This window comes from Thermobia domestica, chromosome 15, assembly GCF_964235325.1.
Source record: "Thermobia domestica chromosome 15, izTheDome1.hap1.1, whole genome shotgun sequence".
NCBI classification, from domain to species: Eukaryota; Metazoa; Arthropoda; class Insecta; order Zygentoma; family Lepismatidae; genus Thermobia; species Thermobia domestica.
The window spans coordinates 85,435,451-85,458,649 of NC_137468.1; the positions used below are offsets into that span (position 1 = coordinate 85,435,451).

The 23,199-nt window shown below is 36.9% G+C and overlaps 1 protein-coding gene across 1 annotated transcript in view; it reads left to right on the forward strand.

Moving 5' to 3' along the window:
- The window catches only part of LOC145671867 (leucine-rich repeat-containing protein 23-like), a 453,825-nt gene that overhangs the window by 424,889 nt on the left and 5,737 nt on the right, over positions 1-23,199 (forward strand). Inside the window, exon 8 of the mRNA XM_081741092.1 lies at positions 18,726-18,833. Coding sequence (XP_081597218.1) covers positions 18,726-18,833 — 108 coding nt within the window. The remainder of the gene's footprint in view (positions 1-18,725; positions 18,834-23,199) is intronic.

The following is a 23,199-nucleotide window of genomic DNA, read 5'->3' on the forward strand; positions in this document are numbered from 1 at the left end:
GCTAAATTTTGCCTCGAAACACAAACGCTGCTTTGGAATGCGAACAACTCAGCACACATGTTGTGTGTTTTGGTGGGTATGTTTTCTTTTCGCACTACTGCGCTTTGTCGTTCAATTAGTTTGTCCGAGTGAAAGCCTCTCGTGTGCTTTTCGCTGCTAATTTTATGTGTTTGTATTTGTTTTTGTGTTATTTTCTTGTGTAGAGTACTCACTATAGTCCTGAAAAGTTGATTAATAAGTTATTTTATCTTAAAATTTAGTGTATCAAGGGGGTATCAAAAAGTTGGTGCAATCACCTAGAAGAAATTCACCCTGGATAACTCTGACACAATGATGGTATTAGTCCTTTTCTAAGTACTCACCATGCCTAGCGACACATTTTTGCCAGAGGTTCTTCACTCACTTTTCGTAAGCCCGTTTTGTAATGGTCCACAGTTTGGCTTTGAAACTACAGTTCAATCTCAGACGTGATGTCATCCCCACTGCCAAAATGAGTCCTCTGAGTAAACTCTTCATTTCTGGGAAGACTAAGAAGTTACTTGGTGCTAGGTCTGCTGAGTATGGAGGTGGAACAATATTTCATATCGTAATTACACTGCGTTCATCAGAGATGCATGGCCGGAATGAGCTGGTGCATTGTCTGCCAACATTAGCACTTCTTTTGTGATCAATTCACAACAGTCCCAGTCGTAACCAGAGATGGTCATTTTTCCTAACCCTCCCTCACCCTCACCCTCAATTGACGCCCCTCACCCTCACCCTCCATCACACTCACCCTCCATTGATGTCCTCCCCTCACCCTCCCTCACACTCACCCTCCATTGACGCCCTCCACTCACCCTCCCTCACACTCACCCTCCATTGACGCCCTCACACTCACCCTCCCTCACACTCACCCTCCATTGACGCCCTCCACTCACCCTCCCTCACACTCACCCTCCATTGACGCCCTCCACTCACCCTCCCTCACACTCACCCTCCATTGACGCCCTCACACTCACCCTCCCTCACACTCACCCTCCATTGACGCCCTCACACTCACCCTCCCTCACACTCACCCTCAATTACTTCATCGCCCTCACCCTCCAACGCCCTCACCCTCAACTACTAAAATGAGGGTGAGGTGAGGGTGAGGGCGGCCCTCATGAGGGCAAAACCCTAAAGATGAACAGATCATGTGATGCTTTGTATTTACCAAGAATTCGCGGTATTTACGGTTGAAGACACAGCACAGAGAGATAAAATAATTCTTGGAAATGCTGTCTGTTGTCACAAAGCAATAGAATTTTTGCACCTGTTACTGCTGTCCACATCGAAGGAAGAAGGATGAATGTACAGTTAGAAAAAAAAAAAGCTGAAGCAATGAATATAACATTTTCGCACTTTTCTTTCTTCTTCCTGGCCGGAGTCTATATGAATAGTTAACAGAGTACAAGTAACTTTTTAAACAAAATATAACACTTGTTATTATCCTGGTGCACCTTTGGTCCACGTGGTACCGGGTTCGAATCCTGATGGGCGAAGTTTTAAACGCATTACGATAATTAAGATTCCACTTTAAACTGTAGGTGTAGGTCTGGTATAACACTGGTGGTGAAAAGGGCCGATAAACTCAAAACCTTTGTAAATCAGTAATCGAGTAAAGTTTGGCCTTTAGATTCTGCAATGCTTCTATAGAATATTGTATTAATATGACCGTAGTAAGAAATGGAAAAAGAAATAGTAGCAAGCAGGAGAAAAGGCAGGCAGGTATTGAAGAAAGAAAAAGAATACTGTCTCCTAAAAGTATTTTTCAAGCAATGTTCTGTTTGGCCTACTGCATTATAATTTTCATAATGTATGTTGGCTATTTCATTTTATTTTATTATGTTCGTAAATAAATAAAATAAATAAATAAATAAATTTGTAAACATACATTATGAAAACCATAATGGACTAAGCCAAATAGAGCATTGCTTGAAAAATACTTTTAGGAGACAAGTCTCCCTGTACTGACAGAAACCCATCGGTTCGGAGAAGAAATCTTACTGTTTCAACAGAGCTAGTGATGTAGTGCATGGTAAAGCGAGAGATATTATTATTATTATTATTATTATTATTATTATTATTATTATTATTATTATTATTATTATTATTATTATTATTATTATTATTATTATTATTATAAAATATTTTTATCGCCTTATTCCTTATCAATTTCGATTGCAACTAGCATGAGAAATTCTCAATTTTGAAAATCAGATTTTTAAAACTAAAGTTAACCCGGATATTTTTCTTTTAAATCTGGAATGGAATAGATGAATTCACGTCTGAGTTTGAACCCAAGAAATATGGCTATAAGGAAACCTCACAAAATATGCACCATACTACATCAAAATAAAATTTAAAAAAAAAAAGCTTTTCCGATGGCAATCGTAGAACACATTTACAAACTAATAGTAGAGCCACTTGTACACCACGTGAAGTATGCGGAATCTTGCTGAGGTTTTCCGCTTCAAACTTGATCTGTTTCAGAGATTTTAACCATACCAAAACTGTTCTTTTTCGGCTTGGGAAAGGAATATCATTCTATCTGTGTAGCTGTGTACATTTGAATTCGACATGGACAATATACCGATTGTAGATTTGGTCTTAAGTGTGATAGTAATGCATACAATTGTATTAGGCGTATATTACTACACGCTAATGGGAGAAAGAAACGCACGTGGATGACTTACTGGATACGGCGTCATCATGGACACGGGATTTATTCCATTCTTTTTTCCAGAACTAAGACTACAAGGCTCATTATCGTACCAAATTTTGTTTTCGTTTCTTATCCATTAGTTCTTTTTCGTTTCTCACCAGTATTAACGTTCATTGCATCCATTTCTTATATGCAAGAGTGCATAAAATTATGTTTACTAGTATAATATGTCACAAAATAATAGGAGAGGTATCAAAACGGATATCACAGGAAAAAATAGATGTAGAAATGAGAAGTCCCCATCCTATCTTAGATTGTGGAGAATATAAATACTAACGTGTTCATACAAAAATTTGCTGAAACTACAAAATGTTGGTACTGACGACTAAAGCAAAACCACAAGTTATCTTCCGTGAAATAAAAGAGCTTGGGCCAATGTTAGAAAAAACCTTATCTATAGTATATGTACATATGGGAAATAGAGAACCATATAGAGCCAAAAAAGAAACAAAATGTGAAACTATCAACTCAGTTAATTTTTTTTCACCTGTCAGTTATCCAGGACCGCAATTAGGGGTTAGTAGACGGGGTACGTGCCCCGGGCGCCGGATTGAGAGGGTGCAAAACGAAGATTTTTTTTACTGTAGCTATATATTTACGTTTTACGTTGAGGAAGGGGGCGCCAAAACAAGATCTCGTCCCGGGCGCAAAATAGCTTAGTTACGTCTCTGAAGTTATCAACTCTCAAAGTTTAATGTCCCTTGCATTCTTCATTTACAGTTCTAGATCTGTAGTTCTATAGTAATTCATCATGCTGAATTGAAGTCTAAAATCAAAATTTCGTTATCATTGTTGCTTTTTCAGTAATACAGGGAGTTACATAAGTACAGACACATGTTCAAAAAAGTTCTCTGAGAATGAAATAGTGATTAAGAAGTTACTGGTTTATATTATGTTTTGTAGTGGGTGTCTTTGTTGTCTCTACTGATACATAAACAGTCGTCTAATAACATACTGGTTCATGTTTTTCTTGATTTCTCATTCATGAAGACCTGAGTTTTAAGTAGGGGGCCGCGGTGGCTCAGTGGTGGAGCGTTCACCTCTGGTGCTTGGGGTCGCGGGTTCGATCCCAGCCCTCGCCAAGTGAACTTTGTGGTGGACAAACACCGTGTGCGTGGGTTTTCTCGGGGTTCTCCCGTTTCCTCCCACTTTCTTCATTCCACCATTTCATTCATTACTCATCATCACCGTCTCCTTTAGCCTAACCGGTATAACCGTGGGACGTAAAACTCAAAGATTTTTTTTTGATTTTTAAGTAAGTAGAAGTAACAGCTTAACCTCACAAGAATCAAAGTTAGTATTAGATTGGATTCATTGGAAGAATAAACACTGATGGAAAATCTTGTTAATCTCTGAAAATCGAAACTGATAGTGTTGCCAGATATTACATTGGAAATTTCCTTTTCTAAATATACACTGTGTTCTGTATATATGTATACATGAACTTAGGTAATTTCGTCACCGGAAATTTCGCCACCGGACTTTTCGTCACAGTAGTTTCGTCACCAAAATATTAGCATGTAGGTTATTTCGTCACCAAAACATTCATTGCTCTTGTACCGTTCTGTGAATCCAATCTCTTGGACCTTTCTCCACGTTTAGTAAGCCAGGTAAAAAAAAAAAAAAAAAAAAAAAAGAGCAATGCTGTACACGAGTTGAGTTTCCGAAAGTTGTCTTTAAAGTGTGCATTTCCGCTATCTCGAAATCCATAACCACAGTTACAGGGTTCGGGTATTCACTAAATTCACTGCACTGATGCACCACCGCACAAAACAGTTCTTCATATGAATGTTGTGTCTTGCTCTGCATTAAGGCATACACCTAGTAAAGGAAGTCTCACCTCAAATAACATATAGGGCCTACGTTTTTTTTTTTCCTTTTTAAGGAGCCATTGGAAAGTAGTCCATCCACCATCCATGTTTCACTTCTCAATAGCTCCATAAGGCTATATTTAAAGGAAATTGTTAGAAATATTTACAGTATATGTTTTTCTTCCTTTATATAAATTTGCTTTCTTGACATATATATCCAATAACAATTTGGCCAATGTTTAATCAGAGTTGAAATATTGAAATATAACATTCTTCTTTCAATAGCTCCTAAAAAAAGATCACTCTTTTCACATGACTCAGTTAACGTGGATGAAGGTTCAAGAGTTTGGGCTCAGAGAACGGTACAAGAACGATGCAAATTTCCGTCTAGTTTGCGGGAAAATGAACATATTGGCATATCTTCCCATATTTGTTTGCAATTTTCTGTTCTGAAATTTTGATATTGGCGAAGCTTAATATTTGTAAATAGTGATACAACCAATACACCCTTTTAACATTTGCTGAAGCTGGCACTATTTTCTTGCACTGGTGCTTGCTCCTGCGTCGAGTACCCGAAACTTAAATTTTGCAGAGTTCAACGTCAACCGAATTGTTTTCCAAGTTTGATTAAAATAACGTAAGTTGTTTAGGTCATTTACTTTGCCTCTACTTAGTTCAAGAAAGATGAAAAAATAACCATGACAAAATTTCCTATTTGATAATATTTCTGACAGAATCACTAAAAACTTTTCTCTCTTATCTCAAATACGATATACAAAATATGTAACTATTTATTTAATAATAATAATAATAATAATAATAATAATAATAATAATAATAATAATAATAATAATAATAATAATAATAATAATAATAATAATAATAATAATAATAATAATAATAATTATTATTATTATTATTATTATTATTATTATTATTATTATTATTATTATTATTATTATTATTATTATTATATTTCGATTTGCTTCAGTTGAAGATTAAAGAAAGCAATTTCAAAAACGGTTTCTATTCATTCATTGTACTTGTATTATGTTCTAAAAGACACTGGTGATGAAATTATCATGACAAAATTTTCGGTGACGAAATTACCTGTATGGTAATATTTTGGTGACAAAATTACCGGTGACGAAATTACCCTGACGAACTTTCCGGTGACAAAATTACCGCCGTCCATGTATACATACCGTATATGCAGTCAATATTCTTAATACTTAGAAGTGTCATGTACTTATGGGACACCCTGTATTACTGAAAAACTATGCCTGGTAGCGAAATTCTAATTTCAAATTTGAATTCAGAGTAGTGAATTATTACAAAAATATGACCCTTGTGAAACTGTGTTATTAATTAAGATAGTTTTCATTCCACCAAATTTAAACCAAAAATGGTGCTTTTTTTCACCTTTCCACCTACCAATTTCATTATTTTTTTCCACCAAAAATTCCTTTCGTTTTTTTCGCTCCGTGGCTTTTTGGTGGTGTCCTAAATTCAGTATGAGGACAGATTGTATTAAAATTTGCAGAACTACTCCTAAAATTAGGCCAAACTTACAGAAAAGTCGAGATTTTGTGGAGGGGAAACCCAGTGTCCAACACATCATACGCCCCTGACCTCAGGCAATTTTCAAGAAATGTGTTATTTTCTTCCTCAACTCCCCTCAGCTCTAACACTCTAATTTTTCATGTACATCTGTAATTTTGTCAAATTAATTTCGACTTGAGAGCATCAAAGATGGATTTACGAGATGCTTACATATTTCACATTAATTACTATATCATCTATGAGGTTTCCATATATATATATATATATATATATATATATATATATATATATATATATATATATCTGTGAATTCATGTGCCAGTGTTATTTTAAATTTGTATACAAGCCTAGTATTAATACAGGGTGTCAAAAATCAACTGAAACTTCGGGAGATGAGTGTTTATATCAAATCAAAGTAAAACGTTTTAATACATATAGGTCTTAAAACGAGTTCTTTCAGTATTATAAGCCGAAAAAGAATTCAAACGCCCTAGCTTAAAAATAATGGGACTTCTTCGCAAGCGGTTGAAAAAATTAGGCAATACCTAGTATTCCCTTTTATCTAAATACCCACGTTTCACAATCCCCTGATATCAACGTAACGATTTGTAAAAAGTAACTTAGTGTACGAGGATACACTTTTAAATACTAATTGGGTACTCTTTTCGTGGATACCAGAAGACTGTTCACACAAATAATTATTACTAGCGCATACGAGTTCCTGCGAAATCCGTCGAATCACGTGCGATAGACTCCATAACTTTTGTGCTAGAGTGTTTTTAAAACGTGATTTTCCTCATTTTTGGCGGATTATAAATTTGAAAAGAGACATTTTTTGACCCACAGTATGTTCATCAAAACTTTTTTTTTTTCATTTGATATAAGAAATAACGTTCCAAACTTAGTAGGTTGATTTTTTGACACATTGTATATTAAGCTGGGTAGTATGTGGAAATAACAAATCGAATATTTTTTAGGTATATTTCAAAGAACCAAACCTATTTCAAAAATACAAGGGTGGGGTGAACTGTCCCCTCTTGCTCTCTGCTGCAGGCAGTCATAGTCGAGAGTCTCATATTCCATATAAACATTATTTTTTTTTTTCTAGTGAAGGGCAAGTTTTATTTTCGTAGACAGTCACAGTAGACACTGGATTAAGATTCAAGGCGGGCATTGTTTTGCTCGCAGTCTTTGTCATAAAGAGCCTTCAAAGTTCTGAAAAGAAAACTATTTTTATCTTCATACCAGAAATGAGCACGCAGTATAACGTATTGTTCCATCTGGTGGAGTATGAACCTTTGAGATCTAGAAAGAAGAACTTGAAAGTAACGTTATCGTAGTATTAATCTAACATAAATACGATGGACATTCTTTCTTTGCCGACAGGAAGACCTGGTGATTCATTCCGGTGGCATTGAAAGGAAGAACTAAACTAAAAATACACTGATGACGAATTCCATTAGACATACAGAGGTAAAGGTTCTTTACATTGTACGTTTCCTTCCCATCCGAGGTGTTTGGGCTAACAAAGATAATGAATGAGAGTAGTACAGAAAATGGGAAAAATTGAACGTGACTCTGTTGTTAAGCCAAGTTCGTTGTTTAAAACTAGCTTTAGTCTGTGTCAGTATAGCAGTAAATCTATTTTGTAGCATGTATAATAATAATAATAATAATAATAATAATAATAATAATAATAATAATAATAATAATAATAATAATAATAATAATAATAATAATAATAATAATAATAATAATAATTAGTTGTTGAATCAAACAACTCAGACACAATTGCTTTTAATAGACCCAGTGAATAGGCCTATAGGTATTGTGACAACTGCAATCAGGAGCGGATTAAAGGCGGAGCTAATGGAGCCCAGGCTCAGGGGGTCCCCTAAAATTCCCCTCTTTAATACTAAAATACATCAATCAACTTATTATAGTATAGGCTTCAGATCCATGCTAATTTCTTTTCCCGCTCGGTAGGCTTGCGGTATCGCTAGAGTTAAGTCTTCTTCCACCAGCTTGGGCTCGTGCCTGCAAACATCAGACTTTCATGGCACCGCCGGGCGTGGATAAACAAACTGATTGATGTGATGAATAAACAAATAAATTCAAACATCATTCACACAGAAAACCTTCAAATTCGGAACTTTGATCACAGTGTAACCTTGTACAGGTTTACTATTTGTATATGATTTTTCTCCTTTTACTCTATTAGTGTTTTTACAGGGACTGTTGACCATTTGGCTCGTATTCGGCATTTATGTGTTACACTGAAGTATATAGGCATTTAACTGTTAATAATGAATGTAATTAAACTAATTATTGTAAACTTGGAGCACATTAAAATGTTACATCATACTCCTCGGTGTTTCGATAAGCCTATGAGGCTGTGGAAGACAGCAAAGAAAAGTTATGCGCTGAAATTATTCGTAACATAGGGCCCTTTGAAATAGTCGGCTGCAGGGTCCCAAAAACCTTAATCCGCTCTCAGTGCTATGCGCAGAGACGTACGCAAGAATTTATTTCGGGAGGGGTCCAAAGCATTTCGGGGGAGGGGGATGTCCAAACACAATTTCAGGCTAAATTATACTAAACTTTGTATCTAAAATTAGACTAAATTGACAAAAAAGTCCGGATTTCGAGGGGGGTTCCGGACCTCAAGGACCCACCCCGTGCGTACGTCCTTGGCTATGCGCACAAAATATCCACTTTTTTTTTAAGAAATAAAGGGGACCGCGGTGGCTCAGTGGTAGAGCGTTCACCTCTGGTGCGTGGGGTCTCTGGTTCGATCCCAGCTCGCGCCAAGTGAGCTTTGTGATGAACAGACACCGTCTGCGTGGGTTTTCTCGGGGTTCTCCTGTTCCCTCCCGCTTTCTTCATTGCACAGTTTCATTCATTTCTCATCATCACCGTCTCCCTTAGCTTTGGCGCATAATCCTGGGACGTTAAACTAAATATATCATTTTATTTCATTTCATTTCTTTAGAAATAAAGCTTGACTTTTCGTGCCTTTCTTTCAATATGTCTGATTTACAATTGGTAGAGAACAGATTTAAAAAATCTAAAATAATGGTTGCCAAATGTTTGTTGATATTTAACTTTTGGTGAAAAAAACTTAAGAGATGCAGAAAGAAGATATTGAAGTTATGACTTTATATAACACCATATTTATAAATGAAGGACGGAACATACTTCGGATACAAGCAACTTTAAGGAGGAATGAATGAAATTACTCTTCATTACGAAATTCATTCTCAAGCAACGAATTTCAGGGAAGCTCAGGCCCCATGGGTATGGGCGTGATCTGTACGATCATTGACTGTTTGCATTCAACAAGTAGTGGCGTAACTAGAATTTTTAAAAAGGGGACTGAAAAACCATTTCGGGGCCAAGGTACCCAACACTCCAAAATTCCATTGTTTCGGTATTTTAGGTTTATCTTTAATCAAGAACATAACACAATTTGCGAGCATTTGAGGCAAAAGAATTGTGGTTACTATTTCAGTCTTGCACATTTTTAGCAACATAGTCATGTTTGTTTTATTCTTTATTAAATTAAAGCTATTGTTTCTCAAAATAACTCGACAAGATTCGAGACGAGACATCGTTCTTCCAACAGAAAAAGATACATTTTTCGAGGCATCACTTTACACAACATATTTTCGAGTCGAGACAACCTCTAATCTTGTCTCGTGCGCATCCCTATTTGCACGTAATAATATTAGAATACAGTAAAAAAAGAAAATATTAGTTACCTTATAAAGTAATCAAACCTTAAAAGTCACCTATTTAAAATTTGCCCTGTGAAATAGTTCATATTTTAAGGGGGCTATTCATATAGTAACAGAATATTAATAATCAACGATCAATTACTCTGTGAAGATGCTGAATTTTAAGGTGTGTGTGCACCTTCTGTTGCATTTGGGTGCAAATTCGGTAGATTTTCTTAGTATCCTCTTTTCTAAAAGTATTTAACATAGTGAAATTTAGCTGGGCTTGTAAGAAACTGAGGAGGCTTGAACACCCCAAATTAGACCTAGTAACGCCACTGCCAACAAGCCACCAGTCACGAAAGACAAAGGGAAATATTTAATTTAATAATAATAAAAAAGTTGAACTGTGTAAATTTAGGACTATAATTGTATATGTAAATCATTATAAATACAATTATGTTTTATATTTAATTGAGCTTTTCTCCCTATCGCGGAACTTATGTCCGGTACGGAATCGAACCCGGATAACCCAAAGATCTCTGCTTCAGATAATCGCTGGGTAGAAATGTCCTCCTTCAAATAAAATGAAATGAAATATTCAGTCTAACGTCCCATAATTATGCTCCGAAGCTAAGAGAGACGATGATGATGAGAAATGAATCAAATGGAGGAATGAAGAAAGTGGGAGCGAACGGAAGAACCCCGAGAAAACCACCGCATACGGTGTTTGTCCACCACAAAGTTCACTTGGCGCTCCTTCAAATAAAGTACAGCTGCAAATAAAACATTTTCTACCCTAGAAGAAAGAATCTCCTTTACATTGTTCCGTCCATTAAATGTACATATTAACAATTACTCTACTGAAACCATCCCTGCAACTAGTGATGTGAAGTGGAAAATTTTCCGCTTAAAACTTCCCATTTCTGAAAATTTTCCATTCTAAACAAATATTCACTATCAAGTATTAACTCCACATTAAGCCATGATATTGATTGAATCCATGAATAGAAATATGACATTACAGCAAATTATAATCTTCCAACTTTCTAGGTCCTATAATGGGAAAATATATAAATATTATTGAGTACCTGGTAATAAACCTAGTATTTGATAACACAAGAATTATATGATAGAACAAGCGAGTATCGTTCTACAGTATGAAACTACGGTAAACTTCCAAACTAGTAGAACTGGAAATAGTAGAAACCTGAAGTAGTTGATTTCTACCACTTACGGTTTAAATATTAGGTTGTCGAAGGAGATGGGACCTATTATTGAAACGACGAATCGTTTCCCGAAAACCGTTTCTCAATAGCTCTTACCGTTTTTGAGTTATGACCAATATTGTTGAAACCAGAAGTGGTTCAACATAGCTTCTGGTTTAACTCGAAGATTGGTGAAAGAGATGGAACCTATTCTTGGGATGCTGAATCGATTCCCGAAAACCGCTTGTCGATAGCACTTACCGTTTTAGGTCTAGGAATATCAATATTGAAACCAGAAGTAGTAGTGAATTTATACCACTTCCGATTTTAGTGGAAATACAGGAGCACAGGTGGTTTGTCTCCTTAAGAATTAAATCGATTTCTGAAAACTCTTTATCGCTAGCTATGTTTTATATTCGTTTATGAGTTATGAATATGTTTGTTGAAACTAGATATGGTCGACTTCTACCACTTCCCGTTTAAGTAAGATTGTTGAAAGAGATGGAACCTATTCTGGCAATGCAGAATTGATTCCCGAAAACCGTTTGTCGATAGCTCTTACCCTTTTAAGTTTATGAAAATAAATATTGAAACCTGAAATAGTAGTGGATCCTACCACTTCCAGTTTTAGTAGAAATGCAGGAGTTAAGGGGGTTCCATTCATATTCACCTATTTCCGAAAACCGTTTGCCGATCACTATTACCGTTTTTTACTCGTGGTCTTTAATTTGAAACCGGAAATTTTCGATTCTACCACTTCCGGTTTAACAGATTAACTGCCAAGGTGATTTGAGGGTGCCTGTTAAGTAGGAGGTTGTTGAAGGAGATGCAACCTATTATTGGGATGTTGGATCGATTCCCAAAAACCGCTTGTCAATAGCTCTTACCCATTTTGATGTGATACCTGTTGACCGACAGACACACAGACGGACACAACGGTTCTATAAGACTTCCCTTTCATATGCATAGCGTAGTTTGGAAATCTAAAAGTAGGTATATAGCCAAAAGCAGGAAATATCTTTTTATTTGATAATTAAATATAAAGTTATTTATTGCGGCTTGCAGCTTTGTACTTTTCTTATATATATATTTTTCTCTTAGAAGAAGAAATAAAACTTTTTCTTAGTTACAATTTCAGAATGAATGAATATATGAATATTTATTAGTTTCTCTTCTGAACGAATATATGAAAAAAAAAACATCATTTCCTCAGAACTTCTAGTATTTTTAATGAGTTACTTTCGTTAAAATTTGAAATTTTTGGTAGCCAAAAACTTGCAGTAGATATTTTTATATTTCGTAATTATTGTTTCTATAAAGTGAAAATATATAGAAAAGTAATAAAGCTATGAGAAACATCTTGTCTTCGCGCATGAAAAGCGTATGAAACTGATAGAATATTGATATGACGATTTTCTGTGAACGACGATTACTTCTAAGAAAAAAACTACATTACATTTTCTAACATATTTTCCAGAAATGAAGAATTGCAAGATAATTAATTTTATGAACTCTTACCCTCACCCTCATCTCCCTCACACTCACCCTCAACTGACACCCTCACCCTCCATCACACTCACCCTCCATTGACGCCCTCCACTCACCCTCCCTCACACTCACCCTCCATTGACGCCCTCCACTCACCCTCCCTCACACTCACCCTCCATTGACACCCTCCACTCACCCTCCCTCACACTCACCCTCCATTGACGCCCTCACACTCACTCTCCCTCACACTCACCCTCCATTGACGCCCTCCACTCACCCTCCCTCACACTCACCCTCCATTGACGCCCTCCACTCACCCTCCCTCACACTCACCCTCAATTACTTTATCGCCCTCACCCTCCAACGCCCTCACCCTCAACTACTAAAATGAGGGTGAGGTGAGGGTGAGGGCGACCCTCATGAGGGCAAAATGAGGGAGGGTGACCATCTCTGGTCGTAACTTAAGCCATATTGCCACGTTAAATGAATCTTGTAGCTGTCATAAAAAAAAAAACTTTTAACCCGATCTTCCTATTTACTGTTTACATGTTACAACTTCTTGAAGGCAAGAAAAGTTTCTTCACACATGCAGCGCTCCACTTTAGTGGTCAAACAGTGAACCTCTTCATTAAAAACGTGTATTTTGGCGCATTTCCCCTCTCTGTCCAAAAGAATCCGTTGTTTCGGAAGCGGCGAAACTGGTTTTTCTTTTATGTCAGCGGGAGGGCGATAGCAGGTAGCAAGGAAGACGTCCCAGAAAGTTGCGCATCGTTCAACTCCTTGCAAGATGGAAAAAAGTGTTTCATGACCCTTTCAAGACTATGTGTACACGGTGAAATATGGTAGATTAAAAAAAAAAAAAAAAATTATGACAGCTACAAGTTCTTCTAACGTGACAATGTGGCTTTAGTCATGAGATGGAAATAATGGGTGCTAATAATAGTTTGCCCTGTAATAGGTAATCTGTCATAATGACCCCTTCACAGTCCCAGAAAACGAAAAGCATCACCTTGGCGGCAAATTTCTGCGCTCTGCATTTTTAGGAATGGGGAGGAGGGGTGTTTCTGTTGTTTGTTCATTTCCTTTGTTTCTGGATCATGAAGGTAAACCCAACTTTTACCCATTATCATCGAGCTGCCGGAAAAGTCCTCTTCATCCACCTACGCCAAATTAGGCCTACCAGTGTTTCTACAAACGAGTGTTTACTTTATCTAAAATTTGTAAACAAAAAACAATAAAGTAAAAGGTTCCCCAATGATTCAGTAACAGAACATTAACAAAATCGATAGAAGCCATGGTTCCGAAAAGTTCTTTAAGAAACTTGTCATAACCTCTCTTGTTCATGAAACCACTTGAATTTGAATCGAGTATATTTGGAGACCTCAAAATTTACACTAACACTTGTGGACCACATTTGCCACCGTTGCCTTGATATCTCACAAGTGCTTTTGCGAGTTTTTCGTTCACTGAAAGAACTGGAGGAATCATGAACGAACGACTAAATGCATTCTCGCTCTGTACTACTATTATAACTTCCTTTAAATTCTTCTTCACTTATGATCTATTTCCAGTGAACTCTCAATTCAAGCCTGATTAGTCTGCCTTAAAAATGATTGGGGTTTATGCTTTTTTCATCTTAGACAAATTCTTTAATTTTGGCAAGAATCTGTTCGCTTTGGCTTTTCAATTCTTCCTGATTTTCAAATGTAACCTTACACAAAAGTTGTTAAATTAAAACTGGTAGTAGCATATTTATTTTTATATTTTTCCTAAGCAAAAACGCAACTACTTATTGTTTTAGATATGTTCTAGCTCTTTCAATGAACGAAAAACTTCTCTTGAAAGTACTTGTGACATATCAAAAGCAAAATGACAAATCTGGTCACGAGTGATGGAGCAAATGTTGAGATCTCGAAATATTATATTCGACGCAAGTTCTAGTAGTATCATGAAGAAGGGCATCTGTAATAACTTTTTCTTTTTGAACCATGGTGCCATTGTTCTCCAAGGAAGCCATATTGTTTACCGATTTTGTTAACGTCATGTTATTGTATCATTGACAAATATTTAGAACTAATATCATTATTGTCTTGTTTGTAAGCCTTTAAACGCTAAATTAAACACTCTTTTAGAATTATACTGATTCTTTTTTCAAATAAAAAGCGTTCATAATCTAGTTTTAGATGATAATTTTAGAACCAATTTATAGACAAAGTATAATATTGTGTACAGATTTTATAACCCTTATAGTGCAGTAAATGAAGCTCAAATTTTAATATAGAAACGAACAAATTAGTAACAAGCTGAAAATTGGTACAGATGTTGGGAATGATATTCTAAACAACATACTAAAAGTTCCCTGGAATCCCAGGTGACCTTCGCCGCCATATTGGAAAATAGGAAGTGTCAAATGAACAATACCCAGATAAAAATACCAATATCTTCGCTATGGTTAAACATAAAGAGCTAAACTTAGACAACACAATAGAACGTCGTTTTATAGAACATAGATAACACAATATTTTTTCAAGACAAACAATTTTTCATAAAACGCATACTTTTAGAAATATTTAGCTCTAAATTCTAAAACTCCGAAAACTACCGTCAAACTGATTTAACATTTTATTGAACTTAGAAAGTAATTATTAACATTTAAAAATTTGACATAGATGTTGGTAAAGATTATTTAAATAACATTCTAAAATTCCATAACTTCTTCGTTCGCCATATTGGCAAATGTCCAAATGTCCGAAGTAATTGAAAGATAATATTTTGTTAAGTGAAATACAAAATCTGGACCAGGCTAAATATTTGAGAAACTCTAAATGCAGTCGATTTGAAGTCAATTGGGATCAATGGTGGTGCAAGGGGGGAAACATTATGACGTGTTTAAGGTTGTCCTTTGCCATCTTGGTGACCGCCATCTTGGAATCAACTTGTTTATTTTAAATAGCAACATGGTCGTGTGACATATTAAACAATATCCTCATTCGAAGAGAAACCCAATGGTAAGGTTATTTTTCCGAAACCTGGAACAATTTTGAAGTTGTAAATAGATGTAGGATATGTTACATGTGAAATGCTGTGAAATGTGCTGTGCGAAGTTTCGAATTGAAGGATAAAGATAAAGTAAAAGCAAGCTTTGTAACACCTCACATTACGTATTCATTAATAACCAGGAAAAGAGAGAGCTAACACAACGAAACAACTACAATCGCATGACATGTTCAGCATACCCACCTTTCTGTTCTATGCATATCCTGAACCGTGAGTCCCAGTGCTTGTGCATTCTGTGAAGCATAGTTGGTGATATTTGTTCACGGACAGTAATGATTCTCCTTTTCTGTTACTCAATGTCAATAATTTTACACTGATAGACAATAGCTTTAAAGTGCCCCCCAAAATAGAAATCCAACGGAGGTAGGTCGGGGGACCTTGCTGGCCGCTTAACTGGTCCTTGCCGACCTATCGAACAACCGGGAAAGTGTTCATTGAGCCATCAATTACAATACGACCATAATGCGGCGGTGCCCCATCTTCTTGCCAATATTAATGAAATCACCCTTCCTCTTACAATAAAAGTAGCATAACAGTGTTTTCAAACATATCTCCATATTGTACAGCATCCCAGGTCCCATCAATTAAAACAGGTCCAATGATTTTTCGACCCATATTCGACACCACACAATTACCTTATCTGCATCTTGCATCTTTGATGCATCTATCCAATTAAGATTTGAATTAGCCCAGTACCGGGCATTTTGGTTGTTAATGTCACCTGTTACATAGAAATTTGCCTCATAACTAAAAACAATGTTATGAGGAAACACTGGCTTACGAGTTATCTGGGACAACGCTTACAAAAAATCTATTGATCTATCTAAATAATCCTCTGGCAGTTTTTGTTTCAACTTTAATTTTTGAGGATGCCACTTTTCCCTTTTTAATATCCTTTGAACACTTTTGACCCTAACATTATGTCCACTTGATAGACACCGCACACTCTTCATAGGACTTTTCACCAATACAACCCCAACACAGCTTCTGATGTGTCTGGATCAGTTGCATTTCGTGGTCGATATGATCGAGATAAATAATCAACATTTCCCTTTGCCATGAATTTGCGGATTAGTTTTCGTACCTCACTGTCTGTCACCGGCTCTCGATTAGGATGTCGCTCTTTGAAAACGAATGTTATTGCTAAGCTGCATCCTCCAGCCAAAAGGAAAATGCCGATTCTTTCCCCTCGAGTTAGCATCCTGTCGTACCTAGAAGAAAAAAGATAAAGAGACAGTCAATTCCTGTTTATACAATGTTCCACACACAACAATATTTAAGTCTAAATGATAACATATTCTAGCCTAAATCCATTCACAACTTCAAAACCGTTGCAGATTTTTTTTTTTTTTTTTTTTTTTTTAAGAAAAGCCTTACCGTAGGATTTCTCGGTATTAGGCAAAATGTTCGGAACAGGGCTACTACAAATTTTAATTGGATAGATGCATCAAAGATGTAAGATGCAGGTAAGGTAATGGTATGGTGTCGAATATGGGGCGAAAAATTATTGAACCTGTTTCATTGATGGGAGCTGGGATGCTGCACAATATGGAGACATGTTTGCAAATATTGTTATGCCACTTTTGTGAATGAGAAAGGGTGATTTTATCAATATTGACAAGAAGATAGGGCAACGCCGCATTATTGTCGTAATGTAATCGATGGATCAATGAACACTTTCCCTGTTGTTGGAGAGGTTGGCATGGACCAGTTGAGTAGCCAGCAAGATCCCCCGACCTACCTCCGTTAGATTTCTATCTTTGGGAGCACTTTGAAGCTATTGTCTATCAGTGTAAAATTATTGACATTGGCTACATGAAAAGGAGAACCATTACTGTCCGTGAACAAATATCACCAACTACGCTTCGCTGAGTGCACAAGCACCGGGTCTCACGGTTAAGGATATGTATAGAACAAGAAGGTAGGTATGCTGAACATGTCATGTGATTGTAATTGTTTCGTTGTGTTAGCTCTCTCTTTTCCTGGTTATTAATGAATACGTAATGTGAGATGTTACAAGATGTTCTTTTTTTTTTTTACGTTATCTTTATCCTTCAATTCGAAACTTCGCACAGTACATTTCATAGCATTTCACATATAACATATCGTAAATCTATTCACAACTTCAAAACTGTTGCAGGTTTCGGAAAAATAACCTTACCATTGAGTTTCTCTTCGAATGAGGATGTTGTTTAATATGTCACATGACCATGTTGCTATTTAAAATAAATAAGTTGATTCCAAGATGGCGAAGGACAACCTTAAACACGTCATAATGTTCTCCCCCTTGCACTACCATTGATCTCAATTGGCTTCAAATCGACTGCATTTAGAGTTTCTCAAATATTTAACCTGGTCCAGATTTTGTATTTCACTTAAAATATTATCTTTCAATTACATCGGACATTTGGACATTTTCCAATATGGCGAACGATGAAGTTGTGGAATTTTAGTATATCATTTAAATAATCTTTATCAAAATTTATGTCAAATTTTAAATGTTAATAATTACTTCCTAAGTTCAATAAAATGTTAAATCAGTTTGACGGTAGTTTTCGGAATTTTAGAATTTAGAGCTAAATGTTTCTAAAAGTATGCGTTTTATGAAACATTGTTTGTCTTGAAGAAATTTTGTGTTATCTATGCTCTATAAAACGACGTTCTATTGTGTTATCTAAGTTTATCTCTTTATGTTTAACCATAGCGAAGATATTGATATTTTTATCTGGGTATTGTTCATTTGACACTTCTAGCGGCCATTTTCTAATATGGCGGCGAAGGTCACCTGGGATTTCAGGGGACATTTAGTATGTTGTTTAGAACATCATCCCCAACATCTATACTGATTTTCAGCTTGTTACTAATTTGTTCCTTACTTTTTGTTGATTGACTGCATTATTATTAATTTTGTCAGTACATGTATTATATGGAGATGCATTTAGATTTGTCGTAGTTGAGTGCTATTTTCTTTCCAATTGCTGGCTAGTATAGCAGTTTATAATACTTTTTATAATTAAAAACAGCAACTTTTGAAAGTAAATAATGCCTTTTATTTTTTAAAAAAATGCGTAAATCTTAGACTTTTATTGCGACACCCAACATAACTATTAACTAAGAATTTAAATACTTTTTGCAGGGCCAACCAAATAGAGTCTTTGAAAGAAATTAAAAGAATAAGATTTTTACAAAGTCTAGAAACGCTAATTATGGCTGAAAATCCTGTGGAAGAAGACGACGGCTACAGGTAGGTAGATATCATCAATTTATTATTATTATTATTATTTAAGTTTTTATGCCTTTATACATAAACGAATTGAAAGTAAAAAAACGGACTCATTTGAAGATAAAGCTTGAATCTTGAATAAAATCGTAAGTTTGTGTGCATCAAGGATATTCAAAGTAAGATTAACTCAAACCATTTAAAATCAATGGAATAAACAAAAAGTTTGAAACGACCTTTCGTTTAAGCCGTGGGAAGTGGGGGAAGCGAGCGGGGCGACGGCCCCGGGCGCCGAAGTAAGGTGGCGCAAAATTCGGTAGAAAAAAGGAAAAATTATTTGGAATATATGTATGGGGGCGCCGTCGTATATTCTCGCCCCGGGCGCTAATTTTCCACGACACGGCACTGCGTCTAAGGTTGATGGGCAGAGAAATATTTTGCAATTCTCTAAGTTTCCTTTTAATCTCTTTTGTACACATTATTAATACTAGGCTTAATATTCCAGTAAATACTTGTACACAATCAGCCCTTTGCACAGCTTTCCAAAGTCCTTCCACAGTTGTCACACGCCGTTTTCCCAAAGCCCGCTTCAGCAATCCAAATCCACAATAGTACATAGGACTTGCATCTGGAGATTTAACAGGTACCTCATTGAAAGGTATCACCTATATACCATTTGCCTCCTCCATCTCCTTGTAGAATGCGAGGGACGATCGTGAGGTATTTGATGAGGCCTTGTCCATGTGAATGCGCACCAGATTGGCGTCATTTCCGTACATTGTTGGAATCTCATGCTCGTAGATCAGCCGCATGAAAATACTGCGAATTTATTTTGCAGTTCTCCCCCACCCTACGAATCTTTTGTTTACCTCGGTAACAGTAGCCAGTAACGACCATGAACCCTTTTGGGAAGGATTCTTTACAGACATGGACCCACCTTCTGAAGTTCTTGGCACCTTGCTCTCGGTACATGATGGCTCTCAGTTTGCCCCAATCGGAAAGGTAAATCCATGCTTCATCGAGCGTTACGACGTACATCCACCTTTGTTTTGCCAGATGCCGTTCGTACAGAATCCAACGGAGGTAGGTCGGGGATCTTTCTGGCTACTCAACTGGTTCATGCCAACCTCTCCAACAATTGAGAAAGTGTTCATTGAACCATCGAGTACATTACGACCATAATGCGGCAGTGCCCTATCTTCTTGTCAATATTGATGAAATCACCCTTCCTCGTTCACAAAAGTGGCATAACAGTATTTTCAAACATGTCTCCATATTGTACAGCATCCCAGCCAGTAGCGTAGAGTGTTATGAGACATTGAGACAGTGTTTACACCTTCGTTCCTTTTGGTGGGCATCCGGAGAAGATGGCCGCGAGCTTTCATGACTTTTTCCAGCTTGAGTTGATGGTGTAACGTCCGGCTCACAGTCCCCAAAGACACGTCAAGACGATTAGCCATACACCTTTGTGTTGGCGGATTTTCTTGCATTGCCATTTTGCGAAGTTTCCTCTGCATGGTGGAGGTGGCCTTGGTGCATTCCCGCTTCCTAGGCAACTTCGTTGGTGATCCAAATGGTGGAGCTTCGTTGCCCTTGTACTTTTTAATAACATTTTTATTCCACTTAAACTGATGTTGCAACCATTCTTCTCGCACTGTTTTCTAATGACAGAAACACTAAAGTAGGCGTCATAAAGAGCCACATGATAGCCTTCCAAAAACCGGCTTAGTTTGGGCGACATTTTGGTCACAAAGCGGAAACCTACACACTTGGAAACAAATTTAACACAACAATGGTCCTGAAGTTTCCTCCGCGCGGAAAAACAACTCCGTTCCCAGGAAGCAACTGCACAACACTGCAGGACGCCACGAGCCAGATCGGGTGAGTCCATTCTGCCCGGGAGGGGGAAGGAACGAAATCGACTAAACGTAGGCTGAACAACCTCTGTAATGAAGACATTGAAGTCATTCAAAAACGTGTTGCAGATAGGTAGCACACGTAATAGGCATTAAGGGCCATTCACATATTACGTAACTCTGTTTTTGATCAATTTTACCCCCTCCTTCTCCCTTGTCACACTTCGTAATGCAAGGCTGGACCCCTCCCCCTTATTACATAACGCTTTTTGATTTTTTTTCACCAATTTTGCTTAGTTTGGGAGTTATCACAATAAAATAATAATATTAATGGAGAACTTTGCATTACAAATTGCTTGTATTTTGGATATATTTGTAGTGTTTTTTCACCAACAAATTAAAGTATTAGAAAATGGTAATATTTTAACCCAATAAAGTTGTTTAATTAACCAGTCTCAATTCTTCGAAATTCCATACTGTCGCTTTCCGTAGATCTTACCCAACCTCTTAGGTCACCGATGATTAGCAAGGAAGAAGTGCTGCAGGAAGATGCAGGTGAAACAGGATCTAGAGAATTGCATTAACCTCTTTTTTCTGGAATCCAAGATGCTTCCTGTATTTGAAGTTTCCCAGTGTCGACGATAGAAAGAAGCTCTCTTGTCCGCAGATCACAGATTCGATGTAGCTGCACAGGTGAAAGACCAGGGACATCTCGTTTGTGAACAAGCTTTCGGCCATTTTCTTTGGACTTCAGTTTATCCTTTTTCAAATTCTTCTTCTTCAACATCAGTGCCAGAATGCAAATAAACTCGATTTCTCTTGGAAAATTCAAGTCTAAAGATTAAAAAAATCAGTATGAGATGAATATCCGACGAATTCGATTTTTAATATCTTATTTTGCTTGGATCGTTCTGTCGCGAAAAATATTATTTCACGGAAAAGAGTTTCCTCGGTTTCACATGCGCAACCCCTTGGAAAAATAAAATGGGTAATGATTCAAATCAAAAGTTTTAAATGTATGCTCAGAAATAGCGATACGAATGGAAACGCGAGGGCATTTTTAAGCGGTAGTTACGATCGCTAACAACTAACTCCAGAAAAGCATGTATCGTAAATGCATTGCGGCGATAGCCACAAAACAGAGCTTTATTGTATTGTAATACACGCAGGATTCGTCATTCTGGTGTCTAGTAGCGTCTTCAAATCCCTTCTGCATGATTTAATTTATACTGGCTGTATCCTCTCAATTTTAAATATTAAATAATACTTTTGATAAAGGGGATAGTTTCAAATATCTAGGATCAATATTAACATACGAAAATCATATTCACGAAGAAATTAAATGTCGACTAAAAGCAGGGAATTCGTGTTACTATTCGGTTCAAAATCTCTTGTCGTCGCGAATTCTGTCGAGGAATTTGAAGCTTAGAATATATAAAACGATAATCATGCCTGTTGTTCTGTATGATTGCGACACATGGTCGCTTACTCTGAGGGAAGAACATAGACTGAAAGTATTTGAGAACAAGATCCTGAGACGAATATTCGGACCCAAGAGGAACGGGAATGAGGAATGGCGGAAACTTCATAACGAAGAACTACATAATTTATACGGTTTACCCAACATTATTAGGGTCGTCAAGTCTAGGAGGCTTAGATGGGCAGGTCATGAAGCTACAATGGAAGAAGGTAGAAACGCTTTCAAAGTCTTGACTGGAAGACCCATCAGAAAATGACCATTAGGAAGACCTAGGCGCAGATGGGAGGACAATATTGTAGCAGCACTCGTTTTTCGAGTAAATTATTTTGTATATTTTCGATTTTGTTTTAATGTTTACGTCAAAAAAATCATTTATTAAGGTTAAGGTAATTAAATGTTGTGTATGAGATATAATACAAGCTGCACAATGTTGTTAACTTCTGTGTCAGCAGTCTGTTGTAAATAAATGTGAATAAGAATGTCTTCGTGGAGAGTCTGGCAATGTAGGAAGGAAATGTAGACAATGCGTCTATCTTCGCATTAGCCAGATTCTATACATTGTACAAAGTGAATCTGTAAGATTTCACGAATTTCACGAAATTACGGATATGCGGAAATTGCTTAGAATCGGGAAATCAGAGTGTGTCGAGGGTTGCAGTTTTGAGTCTTGACACATGGAAGGAATTTGTCTTTCCATGTGAAAAAGGTGTCGCACGTGCCGCAAGCAGACGACAAGCAGACGACGGAGGTTGGACGAAGCTCAACAAAACCAGAGGATGAGAGAGGTTCAGGAGGAAGTCCTAGAGATCAAGTCCTAGGGATCGAGTCTCAGAGATCAAGTTCTGGGAGTGCAGTTGATCGAGTCTGAGTGATCAGTCTTTGGTTCGAGTTTTTGGAGAACCAAGTTTATAGTCACCAGTCAGCCAGATGTCAGCGGAAGGAATTACTTCGTATACGACAACATTCTAACAACGCAGAACATCACGACAAGAGAAGCAATTGAGAGGAGTCATACCTCAATGCTCGTCCTCGTAATTCAGCAGTAAGGAGATTC